We start from the raw sequence: 20,399 nt of genomic DNA, 5'->3' as shown, positions 1-20,399 counted from the left end.
ACAGAGAGCATTCCTGGCCGGGGAGGAGCTCTGAGCTGGACCTTGCCCCCCCCCCCTTCCTCTTTGGGTCCTGGTGCCCAACCCAGAGGCACTAACCACGCTACCCCCAGCTCTCTGCTTTAGGCAGGTGCTAGCTCCTGGCCACCTGCCCTAGGTGGCCTTCGGTCCCAGTACGGCCCAGAGATGCCACTGATGGCATCTGGGGAGCTCTCCCGGGAAGGGGATAAGGCCTTGGGGGATTCTCTCTAGCAGCTTCTCCTTGAGCCAGAGCACGGCCTCTTCCAGACTTAAACCCTCTGAGAACCCAACAGCCAGCCTCCTCGACACTTCCCAAAGCAAGAGCATCTTGCGGGGGGTGAGCCCTGGGGCAGCGTGGCAGGGTGGCCACCCCTGCTCAGCAGCTCAGGGCCCCCCTCAAGGCCCCTTCTCACAGACTGGGGGGAGCTGACTGCCAAGCAGAAGGTGGGTGGGGTCCACAGGTCCCTGTGAGGTCCTTGTTTGAGGCCAGAGGACACTGTGAGCCGCAGGTCAGTGAGAAGTCACCAGGACGCCTGGACAGCCTCAGCCCTGGAGAGCCATCTGTGGCCCACCCCCCGGCCCCGAAGAATGAGGTCAAGCCTAGGCCCTGGCCGCCAGCTTCTATCCGACCTGGCAGACGAGAGGCAGAGCAATGGCCTTGAGGACCTCTCCAAGATGAGGCCAACTCCTGACAACCCCGTGTCCCAAAGCCACTGCCGTCAGAGCATCCTCCTGCCCCAGCTGTCCTCAGGCAGGAGACCGTCCTCAGCCCCGCGCCTGGGCTGCAGGGCCCCGGGGGTGCTCAGCCTTGTCTCTGTGTCCTGAGCGAGCTGGGTGCTGCAGTGGGCCTGGCAGGGGCCCCCCGAGAGACCATCCCCCGTGCCACGGGCTCAGGAAAGCACACTGTCAGCCACGCCCACCCTGTCCCTCTGAGACCCGCCAAGCCACACATGGTCTCAGGAGGGGCCTCCCCAGCACCAGCGTCCAGCACAGACGAACCCCCCATCCCCCATCCCCATGTCAGCTGAGCAGGGGCCCCCCGGTGCAGCAGAGACAGCCAGCTCAGAGCTGCTGACCACACAGGGCTCAGCTCCGAGCACAGTGAACGGGAGGGGGGGGGGGGGGAGGCAGGAGTGCAGGGGAGTCCTGTGACTGCGGAGGAGGCAGGGAAGCGGCTCGGGGGCTCCTGGACGCCCCCTCCCCCTCCCAGATCTCCATCACACACCCAGACCCCCGCAGCCCGGGAGTCCCGGCTCCCCCGCCTCCTCTACCTGCCGGCCCAACAGACCCTGTGGCACCTGTTTCCTGAGCCCCGAAATTGTCCCTCAGGCCCTTGGGTTGGGGCAAGCCCAGGCCTCCACCGCCCCTCCCTCTGCTCAGGGTCACCTTGAGGAAAGAACGGGTGAGGGCCTGGAGGGGCCCCTGTGGGAGGGCCTGAGGAGGTCTGGAGCAGAGGGCAGGGAGGGGCCTGAGGCCCTCCGCACAGATGGGGAAGCTGAGGCTCAGGAAGGTGGCCACCAGTCAGGATCCCCCTGTCCCTGCCCAACCAGGTCACCCTGCTCCTTTAGCTGTCTGCTGAGCTGCCCCAGCAGGAGCTGCTGGGTGGCCTGGAGGGTCTCCTGGAGGAGACCACTCCCCCCCGGAGTCCGGACCCCACTCTCAGAGACCCCAGACAAGAGCGGCCACCCGGCCCTGCCCCAGGGGCCTCCATGAGAGGGGGTGTGAGGTCAGGCCGCGTCCTCCACCGTATTTACGGAAGGCCACCTGGGCCATAGGGGGACCGAGCAACCGAGGCCCAGGCTCAGGCCTCTGGACCACGCCCACCCCGGCAGCACTCCCCGGCCCACTGCTCGTGGCCGTCTGGGGGAGAAGGGGCATGGGGGGGACAACTGGCCTGCGGCTTCCCACCAGGGAAATGGCGGGGGAGGACGCGGTCCCTGACGCTGGGTCTGAGGACGGGACACAGGGGCTCCCGGGAGCCACTCTGTCCTCAGGAGGACCTTGTCCCACCAGGATTTGTGGGGCCCCCGGGGGTCTGGTCACAAGGGCCCTTCCTGGCAGGTTAGCCCAGCCTTCCCAGATGAGAGCTGCTCAGGCCCGTATCTCCAGGATCCTGCGTCCTGGGTCACCGCTTCCCCCCGACTCTGGGTCCCACGGCCCTGGGTCAACTTATTGCCTCAGCCCAGGCGTAGACTCACCACTGGCGGAGATGCCCTTGTCTCAGGGCATCCTGGGCTGCTAAGGGACCTGCAGCCCGGCCACACAGAGAGCCACAGACCTCCCTAAGGCCAAAGGGCTGCCAGCCCAGTGCCCACCTGGGGCTGCAGGCTCGTCCCCCAGGCCTTCCTCCGAAGTCCTCTTCCTGCCCCTGTCCCATCCTGGAGGGAACTCCCAGGCCGATTCCTAGGATAGCCCAGGGGCACTGCAGAGTCTTGGGGTCAGCACCCCACATCCTGCCTGTTCTGACGGACTGTTGTCCCACAGCCCAGTCTATGGATGGCACTCGAGGAGCCGGGGTGGAGGTGGGAGTCTTAGGCCAGCCTCTGCCCCCTCCCCTGCACCACCGCCCCCCACTCTCCCATTTCCCTCCCAGGTGTCTCCTGTCTCTCCACCTCACCCCACCTCTGCTCAGAGCCCCCTGCCAGCTCAGGAACCCACCCAGCTGCCCCCCAAGGCTGCCCAACTGAGGGGCCCCTAGGGTGCTCCAGTCTGCACCCCCCCCCAGGGAGGGCACCTCACGTCCCTGGCCTGGATGTCAGGGCCGCAGCACAAAGGTGCGGGGAGGGGGAAGAGGCTCCAGCCCCCGTGGTTGCCCAGCCCCGTGGTTGCCCAGCCCCCTCCACCCGCAGAGCACTCTCAACCCTTCCGCAGAACTGCCGCACTTGCTTTTCCAGGATTTCTGAGATCCCAGCCTCCCAAGGGGAGACTCGGCCAGTCCCACCAGGACAGGCTCAGCCCCTCACCCCGGCAATGGCCCCAGGGCAAGGGGCTAGCCAGGGCCAGAAGCTGGTGGGGACTGCGGTACAGATGTCCCCACCCTGCTAGGACCCCTGGTCCTGGTACCCGCCCTCCTGCCCTCACAAGGTGGGTGGCCGTGCTCATGCTGGTCCCATTCAGGGAGCTGACCTGACCCCACGTTTCCCCCTTGATCACTTCTGAACAGCCTTGGGGCCGGTCCAAAGTCAGAGGCCAGGGCTGCCAAGAATCCAGCTTCTGGGCAGAAGCCCTGGGACGGGGGTCTGCACCCCCCCGAATGGGCTGGGCCTGTGTCTGCAGATGACCAGCCCCTGTCCCCCCACCCCCGACCACAGCCACCAACTCTCCGTGTCCGTGTCCGTGTCCGCACAGGAACTCTTCCCCCTGCCTCATTTCCCCTCCCAGGGCCAGGGCCCTGCCTCCTCGCCTCCCCCAAGACGCTCTCCTGCTCACAGTGGCCAGAGCTGCCCTGCGCTGAGCCCCCGCCGGCCTGGGATGACTTGGGGCCGAAGCAGAAGGACAGGGTCACCTGTGAGGGCTCAATAGGGCACAGGACCTCAGAGACAGCCTGTCCACCCAGGGAGGCCTCTGCGGGCAGTGAGACACCATCTCTGTGCGCAGCGGTTAACAGCCTGAGTCCCCCGTGGCACTCACGGCCGGACTGCCGGGCAGGACCAGTGTAACTGGAAGCTCACACAAAGAGTGGCTTGTGCCCCAGGCTGGGGGGCCCCAGGCTGAGAAGGGTACCCAGGGGGACCCCAGCCACAGCCCCAGCAGCCAGCTGTGGGGGAAACTGTCCCCAGCACGCCTGGTTACCCACTTGGTTACCTTGGTTACTGCGGCCCAACTGGGCTGTCACCATCCAGCCCACTGGGCCTTTCAGAACCAAACTCATACAATGCAAGTCCCCCCCCCCCCTTCCCAGGGTCCCTGGGCAGTGAGAGAGAATGATGGGAGGTCTTGGGGAGGGGTCCCAGCCCCAGGTCAGACATGCTCAGAGCGGCATCTCTGGGACTGGAGAGAGGACCAGCCTCACAGGAGCCTCTGCCCTCGCTCAGCGGCAGGTGGCAGAGCCCAGGCCATGGTCAGAGCCTCTTACATAAGCAGCCCTGCGGGGGGCGAGGCTGTAGCTGGCCTCCAGCGCCCTGTCCGTCCCCAGCATCACGGCATCAGGCATCACGAGCCTCCAGTGGGCTGTCCTTGGGCCCTGGGTGGAGGCCAAGCCAGGCCCATATATAGGGGTCTCTCCAGTGGCCTCTGCTCCTCCTGCCGCCGCCCTCCCTCTGCACGGCTGGCATCACAGGCCCTGGTCACACACTCAGCTCCAGGACAATGACCGCTCTGCACACGCTGCGGATGGGACTGGTCCTGCTGGGGGTCCTGGGGGTCCTGCAGACGGGGGCTCAGCCCCAGGTCTCCCTGCAGCCCAACTTCCAACAGGACAAGGTGAGGGGCTCCCCTGCCCAGTCCCCCCCGGGGCGGCACAGGGCCCTGTTGGGGGAGGGGGGCGCTCTCTGGGGCCGAGCTGTCTTCCTGGGAAGGGAGCTGAGCAGAAGGAGGCTGACCAGAAGGGCCTCGGTCCCCGGGCCTGCGGCCGTCACCAACCCAGAGAGCAGAGCCGCGGCTCCCTGGCCGGCAGGGAAGCACGCGCGTCCGTGAGCGCGCACACGCCACGTGCGGACACGCGCGCCCGCGCCATCCCGGCGCGTCCCCCTCTCCGCCGAGCTCACGACGCCCGAGGGAACAGGCGCCCGTTCCCACCTGGGTCCCGGGTCACGCGGTGCGAGCGCGCGACGGGGCCGGCCAACCGCACGGCCGCGCAAACCCGAGCGTCGCGCGCGCCCCAGCCCCCTCCAGGGACGCCCCGGCGGCCTCTATCGCCCCCTCCCGCCCCGCTACCAGCCGGGCCCACGTGGGGGGGGCGGGGCCCGACTGGAGGCCGTGGGGGAGAGGGGAGAGGAGGGGAGGGGAGGGGAGGGGAGGGGAGGGAGCGGAGGGGAGGGGAGGGGAGGGGAGGGGCGGAGCGGGCTCCCTGGCTCCCCGCGCCCCACCCCCCGCCGCCAGCGGGGCCCGCCCGCGAGGGTCCTGGCCCACCCGCGCGCGGGTCCGTTCGCCGCAGTTCCTGGGGCGCTGGTACACCTCGGGCCTCGCCTCCAACTCGAGCTGGTTCCGGGAGAAGAAGAGCGCGCTGTCCATGTGCGTGTCCGTGGTGGCCCCGACTGCAGACGGAGGCCTCAACCTCACCTCCACCTTCCTCAGGTGGGGCGGCAGGCCGGGTGCTCCCCGCCCCAGGGCCACGGTCTAGGGACAGCCCCTGGCCTGACCCCTGACCCCTTCCGTGGCCTGCCCCCAGGAAAGAACAGTGTGAGACGCGGACCCTGCTGCTGCAGCCGGCAGGAACCCCGGGCTGCTACAGCTACACCAGCCCCCGTGAGTGGGGCCCCCTCAAGGGCCCCCTGGGTCCAGCTCCCACCGGGAGACCCCCCAGCGCCAGCACTACAGAGGGCGGGCTGGTGGCCCCTCCACGGGGGTCTGCTAGCCCACGGTCTGGCCTGGACCTGCCCAGGCTCGGGTGGGGGGGTCCACGAACCCTCTCTCCGCCCCTGGGTCCTCTTTGGGGCTGACCTCCAGGCCCCTCCCTGCCCCCAATAATGGTAGCCCCCCAACTCCCTCACTGCTCCCCAAGGTTTCCCAGCCCAGGAGGGGGCCAGGGGCCTCTTCACCCCCCACCCCACCATTGACCCCCCTTCCTTGGGGACGGCCTCCCCCTGGGAAATCTTTCCTATTCTTCCCACTTCTGGCCGAGGGGTTTGTGGGTGCACCGTGACCCCTAATGTTCTGACCCTGTGTGTCTGCTGACCTCCTGGATTTCTGGCTGGAGGACAGTGGACCTGCAGAGTTCAGGGTTGTCTGGGCGGGAAGCTGGGGGCTGGCCACCTGTCTCTCTCGGAGGGTCTTCCCCGGCTCCTTCCCACAGCTGGCCCAGGGAGAGAGCACCCCTCCCTGGCAGAGGTGGGCCGGAGGTCTGGGATCAGGGTTCCCAACCCGGCTTCCCTCCCCGCTTCCCAGACTGGGGCAGCACCCACGACGTGTGGGTGGTGACGACAGACTATGACGAGTTTGCGCTTCTCTACACCGCGGGCACCAAAGGCCTCGGCCGGGACTTCCACATGGCCACCCTCTACAGTACGCACCCCACCCCGGGACTTACAGTCCGGCCTGAGACGGCTGCCTGCTGGGGGGCTTCCCAGGCTGCGGGGGTGGGGCCGCCTGGGTCCTCTCGGACCAGAGGACCAGAGGCCAGTGGCTTCTCCTTCCCACCGCAGGCCGCACCCAGACCCCAAGGGCCGAGATAAAGGAGAAATTCAGCACCTTTGCCAAGACCCAGGGCTTCACAGAGGACACCATTGTGTTCCTGCCGCAGACCGGTAAGGGGGGTTGCTAATCTGATGGGGATGGGGATTAAGGTCAGATCTGAGGCAGACAGTGTCCTGATTCCGGGGGCGGGGTGCATCCGGCCAGACCGCCCACGGACCGTGATCGGCACACTGTGGCCTCTGGACTGGAGGCAGCCTGTTCTCACCCCAGACCTTGGCCTGCAGCCCCTGGGCGGGACACAGGAAGGTACTCCTTCGGCAGGAACCTCCCCCACACCTCCCCAGTTTCACCAAGCAGCTGGCGTTCCAGGCCCCTGGTCAGCCCTCGGGACACAGGGTCCCCAGCATGGTGGGAGGCGGGCACTAGAAACAGAACCAGTGTGTGTGGGGGGTGTTACAGGAACACACGGGGGCTCAGGGCCCAGGACTTCCCTGAGGCAGACAGCCTGCTCAGGGCTCAAGTGGGGACAGGGCTCCTCCCCCCTTGGAGGAGTGTGATGGACTCAGCACTTTTGGGGGTGCTCGACTAGACCAGTTCTCCAGGGCTGCCAAGAGGGGGCGGGGAAAGTGGCCCTGGCCTGGGGCACTGACCACAGTCCCTGGGGGTCTTTCTTGGCAGATAAATGCATGGAGGAGCACAAGTAGGTGAGTGTGGCCAGCGGGGGGCTGGCTTCACCCAGCAGTGTCCACTCACACCGCCAGCGCCCGCACCCCCCAACCCCCATGCAAGGGTGGTCCCAGGCACATGGGGCTGCCCCAGGGGGAGGGGCTCCACTGGGGTTCACGAGATTCCTGGGGGTTAGAGGAGCTGGAGGCTGGGAATGGAACTGGTGGGGTCAATGGGAGGGGGTTCCTGGAGAAGCTCCCTGTGGCCAGGGAGGGGGGGCGATATTGCCTGCCCCACCCACTGGCCCCACTCTCTCTGCCAGGTGACCCCGGCCCTCAGGACCCGGCCATCTGCCCTGCTCTGCTCTCTCCTCCAAGACCCCGAAGCCCCCAGCCCTGGCTCCTCCCTGCCCCCACCTTTGCCCCCTCAGGCGTCCTCCTGGCTCTGAGAATAAATTCCAGAAGCAAATCAGCATCGAGCTCTTGCCCATCTGTTCTGCGGTCCTCGCTGCCCACAGCCTGGCTCTGGCCCTCTCCCTGCGGACCTGACCACACCCCACTCACTTTGGGCCTCAGTTTCCCTCCCAGAGACCTTCCCAGAAAGTCTCTGAGCCTGGCTCTTCATGACCCCCTGAGGAGTGGGCGAGGGGCCGCTAGTGTTTGTTCCCGGTGGGGCGGGTCCAAAGCAGGGAGCAGCCCCATCGTGGCCCTCCCCCAATTCACCGCGGCTCTGACCTCGCCACAGCCCCTCCAGCCAGCTGCTTCTGGGCTGGAGCCGATCACCTCCTCCACCCTGGACAGCTGCCCCCTCACTCCGAGTCTGGAGGCCCGAGGGCCCGGGGAGCCTTGCGCTCGCCGGGTTTTTGAAGACGTGGGGTCAGGACCTCAGACTGGGCGGAGATCAGGGACCCAGAGGACAGAGAGGAAGGTGGCCCCCCTGTCCACACACCCCACACTGGGACGGACTGGGCAGGCTGATGACGGGACGCCCTCACATCCCCTCCAGCCACATGGGGCCTCCTGTGCTCTGTTCTCTAGCCCCGCACTTTCACCAGACCCCTGGCGCCCCAGAGCACAGCCTCCCTGACCAGCCCTGCTCTGCCCTGTGCCCCCCTGGTTCACAGTGGGCAGCAGCCCCCACATTTCACCCCCCAGCGCCCCCTGCCCCGGAAGACTTCAGCCAGGCCCTACAGAGGCACCAAGAGTTGTGAGGCCCAGAGATGAGGCTGAGAGCTTCTTGGCAGGCTTCCTGGAGGAGGGGGACTAGGGTGTGTGTCTGAGTGGAGAGCTAGGGGCAGACATCTCAGAAAACCTGTCTGAAGATCTCCCCCGGCCTGGCCGGATCTGAAGTCTCAGGAGGAAAGGCCACCGGGGGTGGGCGGGTCTCTGAGCACCCTACTGGGCCAGGTCCCTTCGGGGGACAACCAGATCCCAGCCTAATCTCAGTGGGCTTGGTCCTGGGCCAGCAGGCCAGCCCCCCAGGGCATTCAGGGCTCATAAAGCCTGGGCTGGAAAGGCCACCTCAGCTGTCCTGCGAAGAACCATCGTCCAGGATGCTGCACCTGCTGGTGGCCGGCTGGGTCTTCGCCCTGCTCGGGGTGTCACCAGGCCAGGCCGAGGTCCCCATCCAGCCCAACTTTGACGCCAGCCAGGTGGGCCCAGGCACCCCCATGCCAGACCCATCCCCTTCTCCTCAGGGTTGACCACCCTGGCTTCTCCATCCAGGTCCAGGGGCCAGCATTTTCCCCAGAGAGGCTGGAGGCCAGAAGAGCCCAAGCCTGCCCCGCACTCTCTGGCCCAGGCTCAGCTCAAACTGGTGGGGGGCAGGGGAGAGAGCCCCATCCACCTGCCCCATCAGCTGGGGGTGGGCCAGGTGGGGGAGGACAGCAGCCCCTCAGGCCGCTCTGTGGTTCGGTCTGTGGCTGGTGCCCACCGCCACTCCCGAGGCCTCACATCAGGAGGAGTGGCAGCCGCCAGCCGCCATGCTAGGTCAGAGTTGGGGTGGGCGCAGGGCTGTCCCCCAGCTCTTCCTGCACCCTCCCTGTAGTTCCAGGGCACCTGGTATGTGGTCGGGGTGGCATCGGATGACCAGGGCTTCCTAGACACCAAGGACAACCTGAAGATGCCCGTGGTCTTAGTGACCCCCTTGGCAAACGGTGACCTGGCCCTCAAGTTTGGGTACTCTACGTAAGTGACCCCATGAGCCCCTCCTCAGTCTGGGCCTTAGACCTGCCACTGTGAGGCCAGAGGTGAGCCGCCTGGGACCAGAGGCGTCCCCGACTCCGTAGGAACTCGGACCCAGGCCCCCCGCGCAGTCAGGCAGCGGGCTCAGATTTCTGTGCCCGTGTCCCAGCCCCAGAGGAGTCCTGTCCCTGTGTCTGCATGTGGGAGTCTGCTGGGGAGACCCCACGTCTCCTGGCTGTCTGTCCGGTCCCCAGCCCCTGGGTGAGTCTCTCACCTCTGAGCACAGGGTGAGGGGGGCCTCGGGGCGCCAGGCGGCCTGAGCTGCGGCTGACCCTGCGTGATCAGCAGTGCCCAAGGTGTGGCTTTTCCATGCCTTTGGGGAGTGTCTTCAGGACGCTCAGACGCCGTGGTTCCTCCCCACCCTAGGTCTGATGGCGGGTGCCAGAAGGTGGACACGACCTTCACTAAGGGTGCTGTGGATGGGCAGTTCAGCGACACTGGTGAGAGCACGTGCCCCCGTGCGGGGTGAGCGGGCGGTGAGGCCCGGAGGGCTCGGGGCCAGGCCGTGGGGTGGGGGGCCCCAGGAGGGCTCGGGGCCAGGCCGTGGGGGCGTGGGGGTGGGAAACACCCCCCCCAGGCAGCAGGCTCAGCTGGCTCTTGCCCTCCAGCCTTGGCGCAGACGGACATCCGCGTGGTGTCCACCGACTACAAGCATTTCGCAGTGCTGTACGTGGAGGCGCAGAAGGAGGGCGTCAGGAGCGTCTGGCTGCAGCTCTACGGTGGGCAGCCCAGCCCGGAGGTGCTCCCAGCACCCCTGCGCCCCCACTGGTCCCCAGGCACAGGCCTCTCCTCTAGGAGCCCTGCACCCAAGGCTGGTCGGGACTGCTGTCCACATTGCCGCAAGTTCCAACTTCACGCAGGGGGACCCGCTGTCCTCCAATGTCTCCTTGGGACCCTTGTGTCTGTGGTAGAGGGCTCCGGACCCCTCCCCACCCAGCCCCTCCTCCCAGCCCCCCCATCCTCCTCCAGACCAGCCCCCACCCCCGCCTGACCCCTCTGCTCACGCATTCTCCCTGCCCTCAGCCCGCGCCCCGGAGCTGTTTCCTGAGGGCGCCCAGAAGATGCAGCAGCTGGCGCCCCAAGTTGGCCTGAACCCCAGCCAGGGTGCCCTGCTGCCCTCATCAGGTGAGAGCCGCCCCCAGGCCGGCTCAGGGCTGCGGGAGACCCCAGACTCCAACGGGGGGGCGGGGCAGATGGTGCCCTCCAGACGGTGCTCGGTGCTCGTGCACAGGCTGCAAGGCTTGGTTATTCAGGGAGGGTTGGGGGTCTCCCCCCCCACCGGGGCAGGGGCCCTGGCTGGTTCCTCAGGCCCCACTCTCTCCCACAGACCAGTGTGCTGGCGCCTTCTCCTAGGTGAGTACCCAGGGCCAGGCCTGGACACCCCTCCCCAGACCGTGCAGTGCCCCGTGCCCCATGCCCCAGGGTCCCTCCTGGCCAAAAGCTGCACAGTGGGGGTCCTCATCCTGGGAACAAGGTGGGGACCGTGCCTTGGAATCAAAGGGGGACAGCAAGCAGCAGTGGGGAGGAACAGAGTGGGGGCCCTCGGCCTGGGCCCAGGCAGGAGGCAAGAAGATGGTGCTCACCCAGCTCCGCCTGCTGTCTTGTTTGCAAGGAAGGACCTGGCCCGGGAGCACCCACGTGGGGGCCCACGCTCTACACGCTAGGCCTCCCCCAGAGAGCGCACACCACTTCTCTCCGCTATCCCTTCCCTGGCACAATAAATCATCTCCTGAAGCCCACGGCTGTGCATTTCTTCTACGGGGTTCTGACCGGGGGCGGGGGGACGCCCTGCTCAGCTGGCATGGGCCGGCCCTTAGCCCCGGGGGGAGCTTAGGCTCCGCTGCGAGGAAAGTTGAGGCAGACACAGACCCACAGGGACGCCCCGGGGCCTTCCCTGCCACTCGCCAACCCCCAACCCTGGACTGGGGTGTGGCCCTTGCTCAGCTGGTTAAAGATCTGCCTCTGGCTTAGGCCGGGATCCCAGGGTGCTGGGATTGGAGCCTCGAATCCGGCTCCCTGCACCACAGGAAGCCTGCTTCTCCCTTTCCCACGCCCCTGCTGGTGTTCCTGCTTTCACTGTCTCTCTCTCTGACAAATACATAAATAACATCTTCAAAAATTAAAATAAAACCTCAACCCTGTCCTGCCAGATTCGCTGCCGTAATCACTGCCTTAACTGGGGTCCTTCTGGGGTAGGATGTGACAGGCATAAAGAGCCCCCACAGCCTGAGAGCCCCTAACAGCCTCCTCCACACCTGCACCGGCACCTGGCCCCGGCCCCCGCCTTTGCTGCCCTGACCTACAGCCAGCCCCTGACCCCTCTGTGGGCGCTTTGAGGCAGGGGCCTGCCTCGGTCTCCTCCCGGCCCCAGCTTGACCCCAGTCTGGAACTGAAGCCCTGGGGGTCAGGACGAGTGTGTGGAGGGTCCAGAGACCCAGTCTCCACCCACATGTGTGACCTGTGAGCTCACCCACCCACCCACCTCTGCTCCCGACTCTTGGACAAGGTGCCATCTGGCCACCTAAGGGGCGTCCGCTGGGAGATGCTGTCGGAGCTCCGGGAGACACATCAGCCGGTCGGTGGGCCGGTCACTTGTCACTTGGCTTCCATGGGGACAGGAGAAGAAGGGGCGGAGGACGCTAGGGCAGCAACACCAGGGTTTGAAGTGGAGAGGCGGGTGCCTGCTCTCCTGGGGAGTAGTGTGGGAAGTTCTCCTGGGAAGGATCTGGAGTGGGGAGAGGCAAACTGCCCCTCGTGGCCTTCTGGACACCCTTTCCTCGGAGAGAGGCTCCGCTCTGGGGCGGGGCAGCCCTACGGGGCCTCTGGATCCCAGGAGGGCTGTCCGTCCGTCCGTCCGTCCCCCCCCACCTCCCAGCCAGGCACCTGCAGACCGGCCTGGGGCTCACAGTCTTGCCCTGCACCGCCCGCTCACTCCGCACGGGGGCAGCCCGCAGCCGGTTCTCTGCCCAGAAGACCCAGATCTCACTGATAGGAAAGGCCGAAGTCCCCGGCTGGCCAAGAAGGCTGTCCCTGACCGGCCCTCCTCTGACCCCACCACACACCCTCCTTCCTTCAGCCCTGCTGACCAGCTTGTGTCCCTTGAACAAGGTGGCCCCGAGGGGGCCACAGAGCTGAGATGCATGTGGCTCCTGCCTGGGGCGTCTCCCCCCAGCTCTCCGCCAGGTCGGCTCACTCTGCTCTGCTGGAATCTTCTGTTCAGATGCCACCCTGTGTGCCCCTCCTTAGGCCTCTGGGACGCCAAGCCCTGGCTGCCCTGCCCCCGGCGCTGTGGCTGGAGCCTTCCTTAGCCGTGTCCCTTGGCCGCCCACCTGTGCCTCACCCAGTTCACTCAGCCCTGCACGAGGCCTGAGGGGCTGAAGACCTGCGATCCAGCATGTTGTCCAGATATTTGTGTAATTTTTTAAACTTAGATTTTTCGGTTTTCTTTTCACGTTTTGCAACGAATCCCTGCTCCTGGTCTTGAACTAGTTCCCTGGGGATCCTGTGACAACTTATCACAAACTTGGTGGCTTAAAACCTAACATTTACCTTCTCGTGGCTCTGGAGGCCAGAATCAGGTTCCCTGGGCCAAGATCGCAGGGCGGGCAGGGCCACACCCCCACTAAAGCCTTCTTGCCTGTTCTACCTCTAGGTGGCGGCCAGCGGCTGGTAGCTGCGTCACGCGGGGCCTCTGGCCCCTTGACCACACTGCCTCTCCTCTTGTTGGTGAAACCTCCCTCTGCCTCTCTCTTCAGCACACCTGGGACTGCATTCACATGCGCCAGGAAACTCTCCCATCTCAAGGCCCCTACCCACAACCGCACAGGCCCCTTCCCCACGGAAGCTGACCCTGACCGGCCGTCATTCAGCCTGCCCCGTTCTTCCTGGAAACATTGTCCAGGCCCCAAGCACTGTGCCTGGAGGGGCTGATGTTTCGAGCGGTCCTCGGGGCCGGGGACTCCACGCTCATATCCTTGGAGATGGTCCCCCCGCCAGAGGCAGGGCAGCCTCCGCCACGTCTGTCCCAGTTCATATAGCAAAGCAGCGCCCCTGCCCAGCGGCCTCAGGGGATGCTGTTTCCACACTCACCACCTGCTTTCAGCTGCTATCCCTCCTTCCTCGCCCTGAGCTCTCTCCCCTGCTCTCTGAGCCCCCGGCCCCGTGTCCATCAGCTCTGCCCAGAGGGACTCAGCAGCCCTCTGCTCTTCTTCCTGTCCCCCAGCCTCCACCCCTACAGCCCTCAGCGGCCTCTCATGGTGCTCAACACAGGCTCTGCACACAGAAATCCATGGTAGCACTCCCCACCCCACCCCTGCGTACACCCTCCTGCCGCTCCCCACTCTGCACTCCTTCCTCCACAATATTTACTGAATATTCTGTGCCAAGCAGTGTCTGAGCTCTGGCAATGCTGTGGCAGGAGAAACAGACAGAAAGGCCTGCCCTGTGGACCTCTGGGGGAACTGGCCAATAGACAGGAGAGATAAATGCATTCGTGGCCTACTGCTGAATATAAATTACCCCAAATTCAGTGGCCTAAAGCAAACAAGCATATAGCATCCCCCCAGTTTCTGAGGGTCGGGAACCTGGTCCTGGTGTTCTGGGGCCTCTGGCCCACGAGTTCTCAGGACGCTGCTGTCCACTGGTGGACACTGCCCCTCGGAAGGCTCCCCTGGGAGGGGTCTGCGTGGCAGCTCCCTCACGAACCCTGGCCAGGCCTTGGTCCTTTGATCCCAGAGCTGCCACACATCGTGGTGAGCAACTCCGAGAGGGAGAAGGACAGCCCGCCACTTCTAGAGCATTCTACTGGCCGGAAGCAAGTTACTGAGCGCAGCCCACACTCAGGGGCCGATCCGTGAAAGCTGGAGCACGGCAGGAGGGATGGTTGGGGCCGTCTCAGAGGCCGCCGGCCCAGTGTGGAAACCAGAATAGACTGTCTATGGGGACAAGTCTGGAAAACAAGTACATAAAACAGGAGAGAGCGCAGCAGATGCTGGGCGGGCTGTGGACCTCCACGTAAGGGACTAGGGAAGGCCTCTGACTGAAGAGCTGAAGGAAGCCTGTGAGTCTGGGGGAGGGTGTGCCAGGCAAAGGTCTTGAAGCAGGAGCGGGAGGGTGTCAACCAGGGGAAGGTCAGAACGGGGCCAGGCTGGGCTGCAGGCCTGCAGGGGACGCACCAGTATGGCCTGGGCAGCCCCCAGCCGCCTCCCTGTGGCCACCAGGGTGCACCCTCGCCCTCTTGCAGAGCCTGGAGCAGACCTGTGCGGTGCCGGCTGCGGGCCTTCCCGCTGCGGGCTCCCTCGGCCGCGATCCCCTGTCCTGGCGCACACGGCCCCCTCTTGTCCAGGTCAGAGCTCAAACGGCTCAAACTGCTACCGAGAGTTGCACGTTTATTATTTGTCGTCCCGTTAGATCTCACAAGCCCCAGGCGACCAGAGACCTTGTCCGCGGGTGAAGGTGTGCCCGAGGCCGAGGACGCCGGGCACAAGAGAGGGGCCGGGCGGAGGCGGGGGACGGACGGGTCGCGTAGTTTATTCCCTTTGCACCGGGCCGGGGTGCGGCTTGGCGGATCTGAAGGCGACGCGAGAAACATCTCGCGGACGGCGAGGGCCGGTGGGAACCGCAGGAGGAGGCCGCTGGCACCGCCGGGGGCGAAGCGCAAACCCGGGGAACCCCGGACTCCGCAGGGCCGCGGGCGCGCAGCTGTGGGGGGCAGGGAGGCGGGCAGAGGCCCCCACGCGGGCCTGGGGACCCCGCCCCGGAGAGCCCCGCCCCAGGCTCGCAGGCCCCGCCCCGCGCCCTAAACTCGGTCGGCCGCGCCCACCCCCCCCACCGGCCCCGCGCGGTTCTGGGGCTCGGGGCGGGGACAGGGCCGTCAGCCCCGCCCCGCGCAGGCCCCGTGGGCCCCGCTCGCGCCCCGCCCCCCGTTCCGGAGCTGGGCTCCCGCGCTGCGCCCTAGGCCTGCAGGCGCGCGGGCCGGTGGGTGGCCCTCCGCTCGCCGTGGTGTCATGGTGCCGCCGCTGTCACCGCCTCTTTGCACGCTGCCACCGGGCCCCGGACCCCCGCGCTTCGTGTGCTTTTGCGAGGGGGAGGGAGAGGACGGAGGCCCCGGCGCCTTCAACCTCTAGTGAGTGGCGGCGCGCGGGGCGCTGGGGGCGCGGACAGCTCGGGGGCCGGCCGGTCTGACAGCCGCTCCCCCCGCAGTGTGACCGACGCGGCGGAGCTATGGAGCACCTGCTTCACGGCGGACAGCCTGGCGGCCCTCGTGGGTAGCGGGGCTCCCGGGAGGGCCCGGAAGCCCCCAGCACCCCCGACTGCAGTGCGGACCACCTATGAGATGGAGGCGGGCGGTCTGGGGTCCCCCCGGGGTGGGGGGAGGCGGGTCTGGACACCCTTCCCTGAGCTTTGGAGCTGTAGGCCCAAGATCGGCCCGGCCTCCGGGGGTGGCTCTGGATCAGGCAGCTTTGGGGCGGTTCCAGGGTCTTGGGCAGCTGGTGACCAGCCCCTGTGCCCTGTAGAAAGCCCGTTTTGGCCTGAGCGCGGCTGAGGATATCACTTCCCGGTTCAGGTGAGCCCCTGGGCAGGGAGGAAGGGCGGGTGTGGAGCAGGGGGGTCTGGACACAGCACTCAGCACCGCTCCTTTCCTAGGGCAGCCTGCGAGCAGCGAGCTCTGACTTTCGTCCTGCAGGAGGACCAAGCATCCCTCACCCTTTCAGGGGGGCCCTCAGCACTGGATTTTGCCCTCTCCAAGGTGCCGGGCCCAGAGGCAGCCTCCAGGTTGCAGGCGCTGACCCTGAGGCTGGCAGACCAAGTGTGCACCTTGACGAGGCAGCTGGCAGGTACGGTGGGGGGCTGTGCCCAGAGTCTTCACTGGGTCCCGCCCCCGCTCGCACCTGCACTCTGGGCTTTCTTCCCCAGCTGCGGAGATGACAGCTGCCAGCCCCAGAAAGAGCCCTTGTCTGGTGGGGCCTCAGCTCTTCTTACCAGGTAAGGCCTGTCACCCGTGACTTTGGCTGGGGCTGTGTTCTTCCCCGGAACAAGAGTCCAACTCCAGAGGATGCGTGTGGAGAAGGGGTTGTGGCCCTGAACTGGACAGGACTCAGGACCCCCCTCCTGTCCTGTTTCTCTCAGACCCAGATGCTCAGAGAGGCGGCCCTGGACTCGGGGTCAGGAGGCGGTGTCCAGGAGAGTCCCTCATCAACCCCGGCTTCAAGAGGTACTCAGCCACTCGGCCACTTGTCCCTCCCTCCGGTGCCGGGGGTGCTGCTGTACCCCCCCACCCCCCCCTGCACAACACCACAGTGTCACTTCCTCTTCTCTCCTAGTAAGAAACCAGCCGGTGGTGTAGACTTTGAGAGCCCTTGAGGGTGCAGCAGAGTGCGATCCCGCCAGCCATCTGCCTGTGAAGTGGGGACAGCCTCTGAGAGGCGTCTTGCCGGAGGGTCGGGCACGCCTGCTCCCCACATCCCTTCTCCGTCGAATAAATGCTTCCTCGCAGGGAGGAACTGGCCACACTCCGGCTCCTGGGGGCTGGCTGGGGGAGAGGGGTCAGAGATCTCCTTGGGACCTGGGACCTGGGACCTGGCACGTGGCCGGGCAGCAGTAAGCTGTTGCAGCAGCCTTCACACTCCCTGGGGTGGAGGAGGGGTGGGGGTCCCTAGCTCTGGGCTCACCCAGCTGCCCCTGCCTGGTCTGCATAGGAGCCAAGGGCCTGGAAGGCAAGGCAGGGCTCCTCAAGGCTGGAACCCCGTTGCCAACTACTCCAGGCCCACACTTATCCCAGATCCCCCTCCCCCGCCAGCCTTGGGAATCCCACACTGCCTGCAAACTGGCCCCTGTGGAGGGGGGGGGGGCAGCTCCCTGGGGCAGGGCTGAGGAATGTGGGCTGGCCCCACCCACTGGCCTGGAGCCCCTAGGTGCCCAGGCTGGGCTCCTGGTCCCCACCCGCCTTGGCCATCCTGCTGCCCCACCCTGGCCTGACTGGTTTGGGAGCCCAATCCAGTCCCCCGCCACGCCTGATAGGGTGAGTGGAGGGCTGGGCAGAACCACCCACTGGGTTCTCTGCCCCTGTCCTTCTGGGCTATCAGGTGGAGCTATGGGGTCATGGTGGGGGTTTGGCGGTGGCAGAAATCGAGGGCCCTCTGGTCCCCCGGAGGTCAGGACATGTTCCCTGGGGCACAGCTGCCTTTATGGGGCTGTAGGAGAGGGGGCAGGTGGTGGCTGGAGATGGCGGGGGAGGGGTTAGCGGGGACGCACGGCCATCCGGTAGGCCGCAAGGATCTCAGCGCTGGACGGACACGTGTACTTGAACTCCTTCACTTGCCGCGCGCTGTCCAGGTAGCGGCGGACGCCGCGCAGCTCGGCCGGTATGGGCGCTCCGCGGAAGTGCGTGCACACCGTCTGCGGGCCAGGGGCGCAACGAGGTCAGGGCCTTGTGGAGCGCGCGCCCCGCGCCCCGCGCCCCGCGCCCCGCGCCCCGCGCGGCCACTCACGTCCACGATGTGCAGCTTGGGCAGCAGGCTGCAGTCAGCCAGCGTGAGCTCGTCGCCGTCCAGGAAGCGGCGGCGCGACTCGCGGAGCTGGGGTTCCTGCGCGCGCTCGTGCCCCAGGGGCGTGCGCAGGTAGCCGTCCAGCCTGGTGAGCGCTCGCAACAGCATCTGGTACAGGGCTGGGGGGGTGGGGCACAGTGAGACCCGGGTCTGGGCCAACTCCCCCCACCGTCGCCGGGCCTCCAGAGCCGCCTCACCATCGTCCTGCGTGGGCACCGGGTTCTTGATGAAGGCCGAGAACCTGTGAAAGACGTCGTTGCCGGCCGTGGAGGACTCCCCGTAGCGGGGCGCCAGGCTGGGGAATCTGTGGGGAAGTAGGGGACCTCTGGTCAGACCCTCGGGCTATACCCCCTTCCCCGCGAGACCCGCAGCGCTCTTCCTGGGCTCCTCCTTGGGGGGACCCATACCCCCCCTCAAGGCCCAGAGCCCTCACTCAGGGGGCCCCAACGTCTCCTCCAGAAACTCCTCGATCTGCAGTGTGTCTGTTTTGGCGTCGCCGTCATAGAGAAGGATGGGCAGCTGCGAGCCAGGGGCAAAGTCCTTAAGCACATCCAGGGACCTATGGGCATGAGGCAGCAGGAGAAGCGGGTGGTCAGGAGGGCCAGAGACCAGGGAGCGGCCCCCGTGGAGGCGGGGGCTCACCTGCGAGTGTCCACGGTGGTCAGGGTGAAGGGCACGCCCTTGAGAAGCAGGAGCATGAAGAGCCGCTGGCAAGAAGGGCAGGGTCCCACACTCTCCCCGTCCTCGCTGGCCTGGGGTGCGGGCAGTAGAGGAGCAGGACAGAGAGCCGACCTAAGAACTGCGCCGGAGAGGGCGCTGCCTCCCACCGTCAAGAGCCTGAAACGGTCCGAGGCTCCAGCTTGGCCGGGCACAGCCCGGACAAGTGGCGGCTGAGAGCCCTTGACTGGGTCCCTGGGAGGTGGCAAGGGGCACGGGGACCCGGGGGTGGGACCCAAGCTCTGGAGCTCGGCCCCTCCACCCTTATCTTCAGCACCTGGGGCTCGGGCCCTGCAGGCGGGTCACAGGGGTGGGGTGGGCCGAGTGAGCTGTTTTCCGAGTGATTCACCTGCCAAACTGGACACTGGCTGCAGGCCGGTAGGACTGTCCCCTACCCCGACGGTGGGGAGGAGGCCAGGCTCTGGCAGTTCCCATACAGGGATCCACAGATCTGGGCTGTGATGTGAGCATCTGGGGCTCAGCTGGCCCAGACCCCTCCCGCTGCACTGACCTCGAGCTCCACGTGGGCCTGGCCTCCAGCGGCCTGATCGTTGCCTCCCCACGGAGGGGCTTTTTCTCCAGAAGCGTTGGGCTGGGTCCAGGAGCTAATGCTGGGAGTTGGCGCCCGGATGCCCTTGGGGACAGCTCACTGGGCTCCCCCCCCCCATCCTGGTCCCTCTTTCTAAGTCTCTGTAGAGCTACGCGAGCCCACTCCCAGGGAGAGGGTGCAGACCCTCTGCCTGCCCCAGAAAGCAGAGCCCCCCCCGCAGAGCATACTCATCCCAGAGGCCGCTCTCCCGGCCCAGGGGCACCTTAACAAACAGCTGGAGCTTGGCAGTCTCCGCCATGGCTGGGAGCAGCAGCAGCAGGGGCAGCAGCGGCGCCGGCGACAGCGGGGCAGGGGTGGGGGCCTGGAGAGTCCTTTAAGACTCCCGGGGTGCCCCGCCCTGCCCCGTCCAGGGCCCGCCCTGACGAGTCACCCACGCCGGCGGTTGGTGCTCGCGTCCAAGCATGAGGGTGTGACGGGGGTGCCAAGTGCGCAGGGTTGTGTGGGATGGAGGCGGAGGCCACGGCCTCGGAGGCAGGGAGAGATGGTGCCAGTCTGGGAGGAGGGCGCTCCGGATCAGACTCACTCCTGCCGTGAACTCCGCAGCCCTCCTGTTGTCTGCCGGGCTTCCCTCCAGAAAGCTGGGGAGCGCGTCGGAGAAATAAATGAGCAGCCGGGCCCCAGCCTCAGTTTCCCAGTCTGCCTACCTCCCTGAAAGGGACGCCCCTCCCATCGCTGGGTTGGGTCTGGCAGAGCCCCGCCCCCAGGCCCGCCCACATTCCAGGAGCGCCGCGGGCCTGCTCGGGGTCCCAGGTCAGCCCAGCCCACACCTACTGCCCTCCAGTGGGGTTCCAGGCAGGCTTTCCTCCCCTCCCCTCCCCCTTCTCCTCCACCTCCCTCTTCTTCAGATTTGATTTATTTGACAGAGCGCGAGCACAAGCGGGGGGAGCAGCAGAGGGAGAGGGAGAAGCAGGCTCCCCACTGAGCAGGGAGCCGTCCCCGGGGCTCAATCCCAGGACCCGGGGGCCACGACTGGAGCCAAAGGCAGACACCCAAGCGGCTGAGCCACCCCGGCGCCCCAGCTCTTCCCTTTCTTAACTTTTCAACAGAAGCACCAGGAGGTTTAGAAGCCACAACCTCCCGACTGCCCTTGCCGTTGGCTGCAAGGAACCCACGAGGACACGCTGTGTGCGCACACCCCGAACCTGCTGCGCCCCAGTCAGGCCTCCCCCACCACCGATGCGGGGGGCGTGTCCCAAGGGAGGGGCCTGCGAAGGCTCCGCCCCCAGATGGCGGAGCTGGGGATCTGCCCGCCCCTTTGACTCCTCCCCCAGGGCCTCTCCCGGACCCCGCGTGGGTTCAGGGCTT

At 66.6% G+C, this 20,399-nt stretch overlaps 4 protein-coding genes across 7 annotated transcripts; 3 read left to right on the top strand and 1 right to left on the bottom strand.

The window, feature by feature from the left end:
• Nucleotides 1-4,236: 4,236 nt before the first annotated feature.
• PTGDS (prostaglandin D2 synthase) lies at nt 4,237-7,450 on the top strand. Its single transcript, XM_059143252.1, has 7 exons — nt 4,237-4,440; nt 5,114-5,253; nt 5,348-5,424; nt 6,064-6,180; nt 6,321-6,422; nt 6,991-7,016; nt 7,301-7,450. Exons 1-6 carry the CDS (start codon nt 4,327-4,329, stop codon nt 7,014-7,016), a joined length of 576 nt encoding a protein of 191 aa, XP_058999235.1. The 5' UTR covers nt 4,237-4,326; the 3' UTR covers nt 7,301-7,450.
• Nucleotides 7,451-7,589: 139 nt separating this feature from the next.
• Nucleotides 7,590-11,366, top strand: LCNL1 (lipocalin like 1). 3 transcript variants are annotated; one of them, XM_059143247.1, is made up of 7 exons: nt 7,590-8,629; nt 9,025-9,164; nt 9,588-9,661; nt 9,830-9,940; nt 10,245-10,346; nt 10,549-10,574; nt 10,834-11,366. In XM_059143247.1, the coding sequence occupies exons 1-6, from the start codon at nt 8,531-8,533 to the stop codon at nt 10,572-10,574; spliced, it is 552 nt and encodes a 183-aa protein (XP_058999230.1). In that variant the 5' UTR covers nt 7,590-8,530; the 3' UTR covers nt 10,834-11,366. The 3 variants fall into 3 exon arrangements, with proteins under 3 accessions (XP_058999230.1, XP_058999231.1, XP_058999229.1); XM_059143248.1 differs by having other exon boundaries at nt 10,549-11,366; XM_059143246.1 differs by lacking the exons at nt 10,245-10,346; nt 10,549-10,574; nt 10,834-11,366 and having other exon boundaries at nt 9,830-10,238.
• A 3,225-nt stretch (nt 11,367-14,591) lies between these two features.
• On the bottom strand, nt 14,592-19,725 carry CLIC3 (chloride intracellular channel 3). Of its 2 annotated transcripts, none has more exons than XM_059143244.1 (6): nt 19,297-19,725; nt 18,410-18,519; nt 18,201-18,326; nt 17,965-18,071; nt 17,711-17,886; nt 14,592-17,618 (listed from the first exon to the last, which is right to left on the bottom strand). In XM_059143244.1, exons 1-6 carry the CDS (start codon nt 19,330-19,332, stop codon nt 17,460-17,462), a joined length of 714 nt encoding a protein of 237 aa, XP_058999227.1. In that variant the 5' UTR covers nt 19,333-19,725; the 3' UTR covers nt 14,592-17,459. The 2 variants fall into 2 exon arrangements, with proteins under 2 accessions (XP_058999227.1, XP_058999228.1); XM_059143245.1 differs by having other exon boundaries at nt 18,410-18,604; nt 19,297-19,724.
• PAXX (PAXX non-homologous end joining factor) lies at nt 15,210-16,732 on the top strand. Its single transcript, XM_059143249.1, has 7 exons — nt 15,210-15,345; nt 15,423-15,483; nt 15,737-15,786; nt 15,867-16,057; nt 16,137-16,205; nt 16,350-16,434; nt 16,544-16,732. The coding sequence occupies exons 1-7, from the start codon at nt 15,227-15,229 to the stop codon at nt 16,581-16,583; spliced, it is 615 nt and encodes a 204-aa protein (XP_058999232.1). The 5' UTR covers nt 15,210-15,226; the 3' UTR covers nt 16,584-16,732.
• Nucleotides 19,726-20,399: the final 674 nt, after the last annotated feature.

Source organism: Mustela lutreola, chromosome 12 (genome assembly GCF_030435805.1).
Source record: "Mustela lutreola isolate mMusLut2 chromosome 12, mMusLut2.pri, whole genome shotgun sequence".
Taxonomy (NCBI): domain Eukaryota; kingdom Metazoa; phylum Chordata; class Mammalia; order Carnivora; family Mustelidae; genus Mustela; species Mustela lutreola.
This window is presented reverse-complemented; position numbering and strand designations above follow the sequence as displayed.

Excerpts from the sequence above, each read along its gene's own strand:
- PAXX (XM_059143249.1), top strand. The coding sequence starts at position 15,227 with ATGGTGCCGCCGCTGTCACCGCCTCTTTGCACGCTGCCACCGGGCCCC. Across the intron at positions 16,058-16,136 it reads CTTGACGAGGCAGCTGGCAG|CTGCGGAGATGACAGCTGCC; the intron begins GTACGGTGGGGG and ends TTTCTTCCCCAG. Across the intron at positions 16,206-16,349 it reads GCCTCAGCTCTTCTTACCAG|ACCCAGATGCTCAGAGAGGC; the intron begins GTAAGGCCTGTC and ends TGTTTCTCTCAG.
- CLIC3 (XM_059143244.1), bottom strand. The coding sequence starts at position 19,332 with ATGGCGGAGACTGCCAAGCTCCAGCTGTTTGTTAAG. Across the intron at positions 18,520-19,296 it reads AGCTCCAGCTGTTTGTTAAG|GCCAGCGAGGACGGGGAGAG; the intron begins GTGCCCCTGGGC and ends CCCGCACCCCAG. Across the intron at positions 18,072-18,200 it reads GAGACGTTGGGGCCCCCTGA|ATTCCCCAGCCTGGCGCCCC; the intron begins GTGAGGGCTCTG and ends ACTTCCCCACAG.
- LCNL1 (XM_059143246.1), top strand. The coding sequence starts at position 8,531 with ATGCTGCACCTGCTGGTGGCCGGCTGGGTCTTCGCCCTGCTCGGGGTG. Across the intron at positions 8,630-9,024 it reads CCAACTTTGACGCCAGCCAG|TTCCAGGGCACCTGGTATGT; the intron begins GTGGGCCCAGGC and ends CCCTCCCTGTAG. Across the intron at positions 9,165-9,587 it reads CTCAAGTTTGGGTACTCTAC|GTCTGATGGCGGGTGCCAGA; the intron begins GTAAGTGACCCC and ends TCCCCACCCTAG.
- PTGDS (XM_059143252.1), top strand. The coding sequence starts at position 4,327 with ATGACCGCTCTGCACACGCTGCGGATGGGACTGGTCCTGCTGGGGGTC. Across the intron at positions 6,181-6,320 it reads CCACATGGCCACCCTCTACA|GCCGCACCCAGACCCCAAGG; the intron begins GTACGCACCCCA and ends TTCCCACCGCAG. Across the intron at positions 6,423-6,990 it reads TGTGTTCCTGCCGCAGACCG|ATAAATGCATGGAGGAGCAC; the intron begins GTAAGGGGGGTT and ends CTTTCTTGGCAG.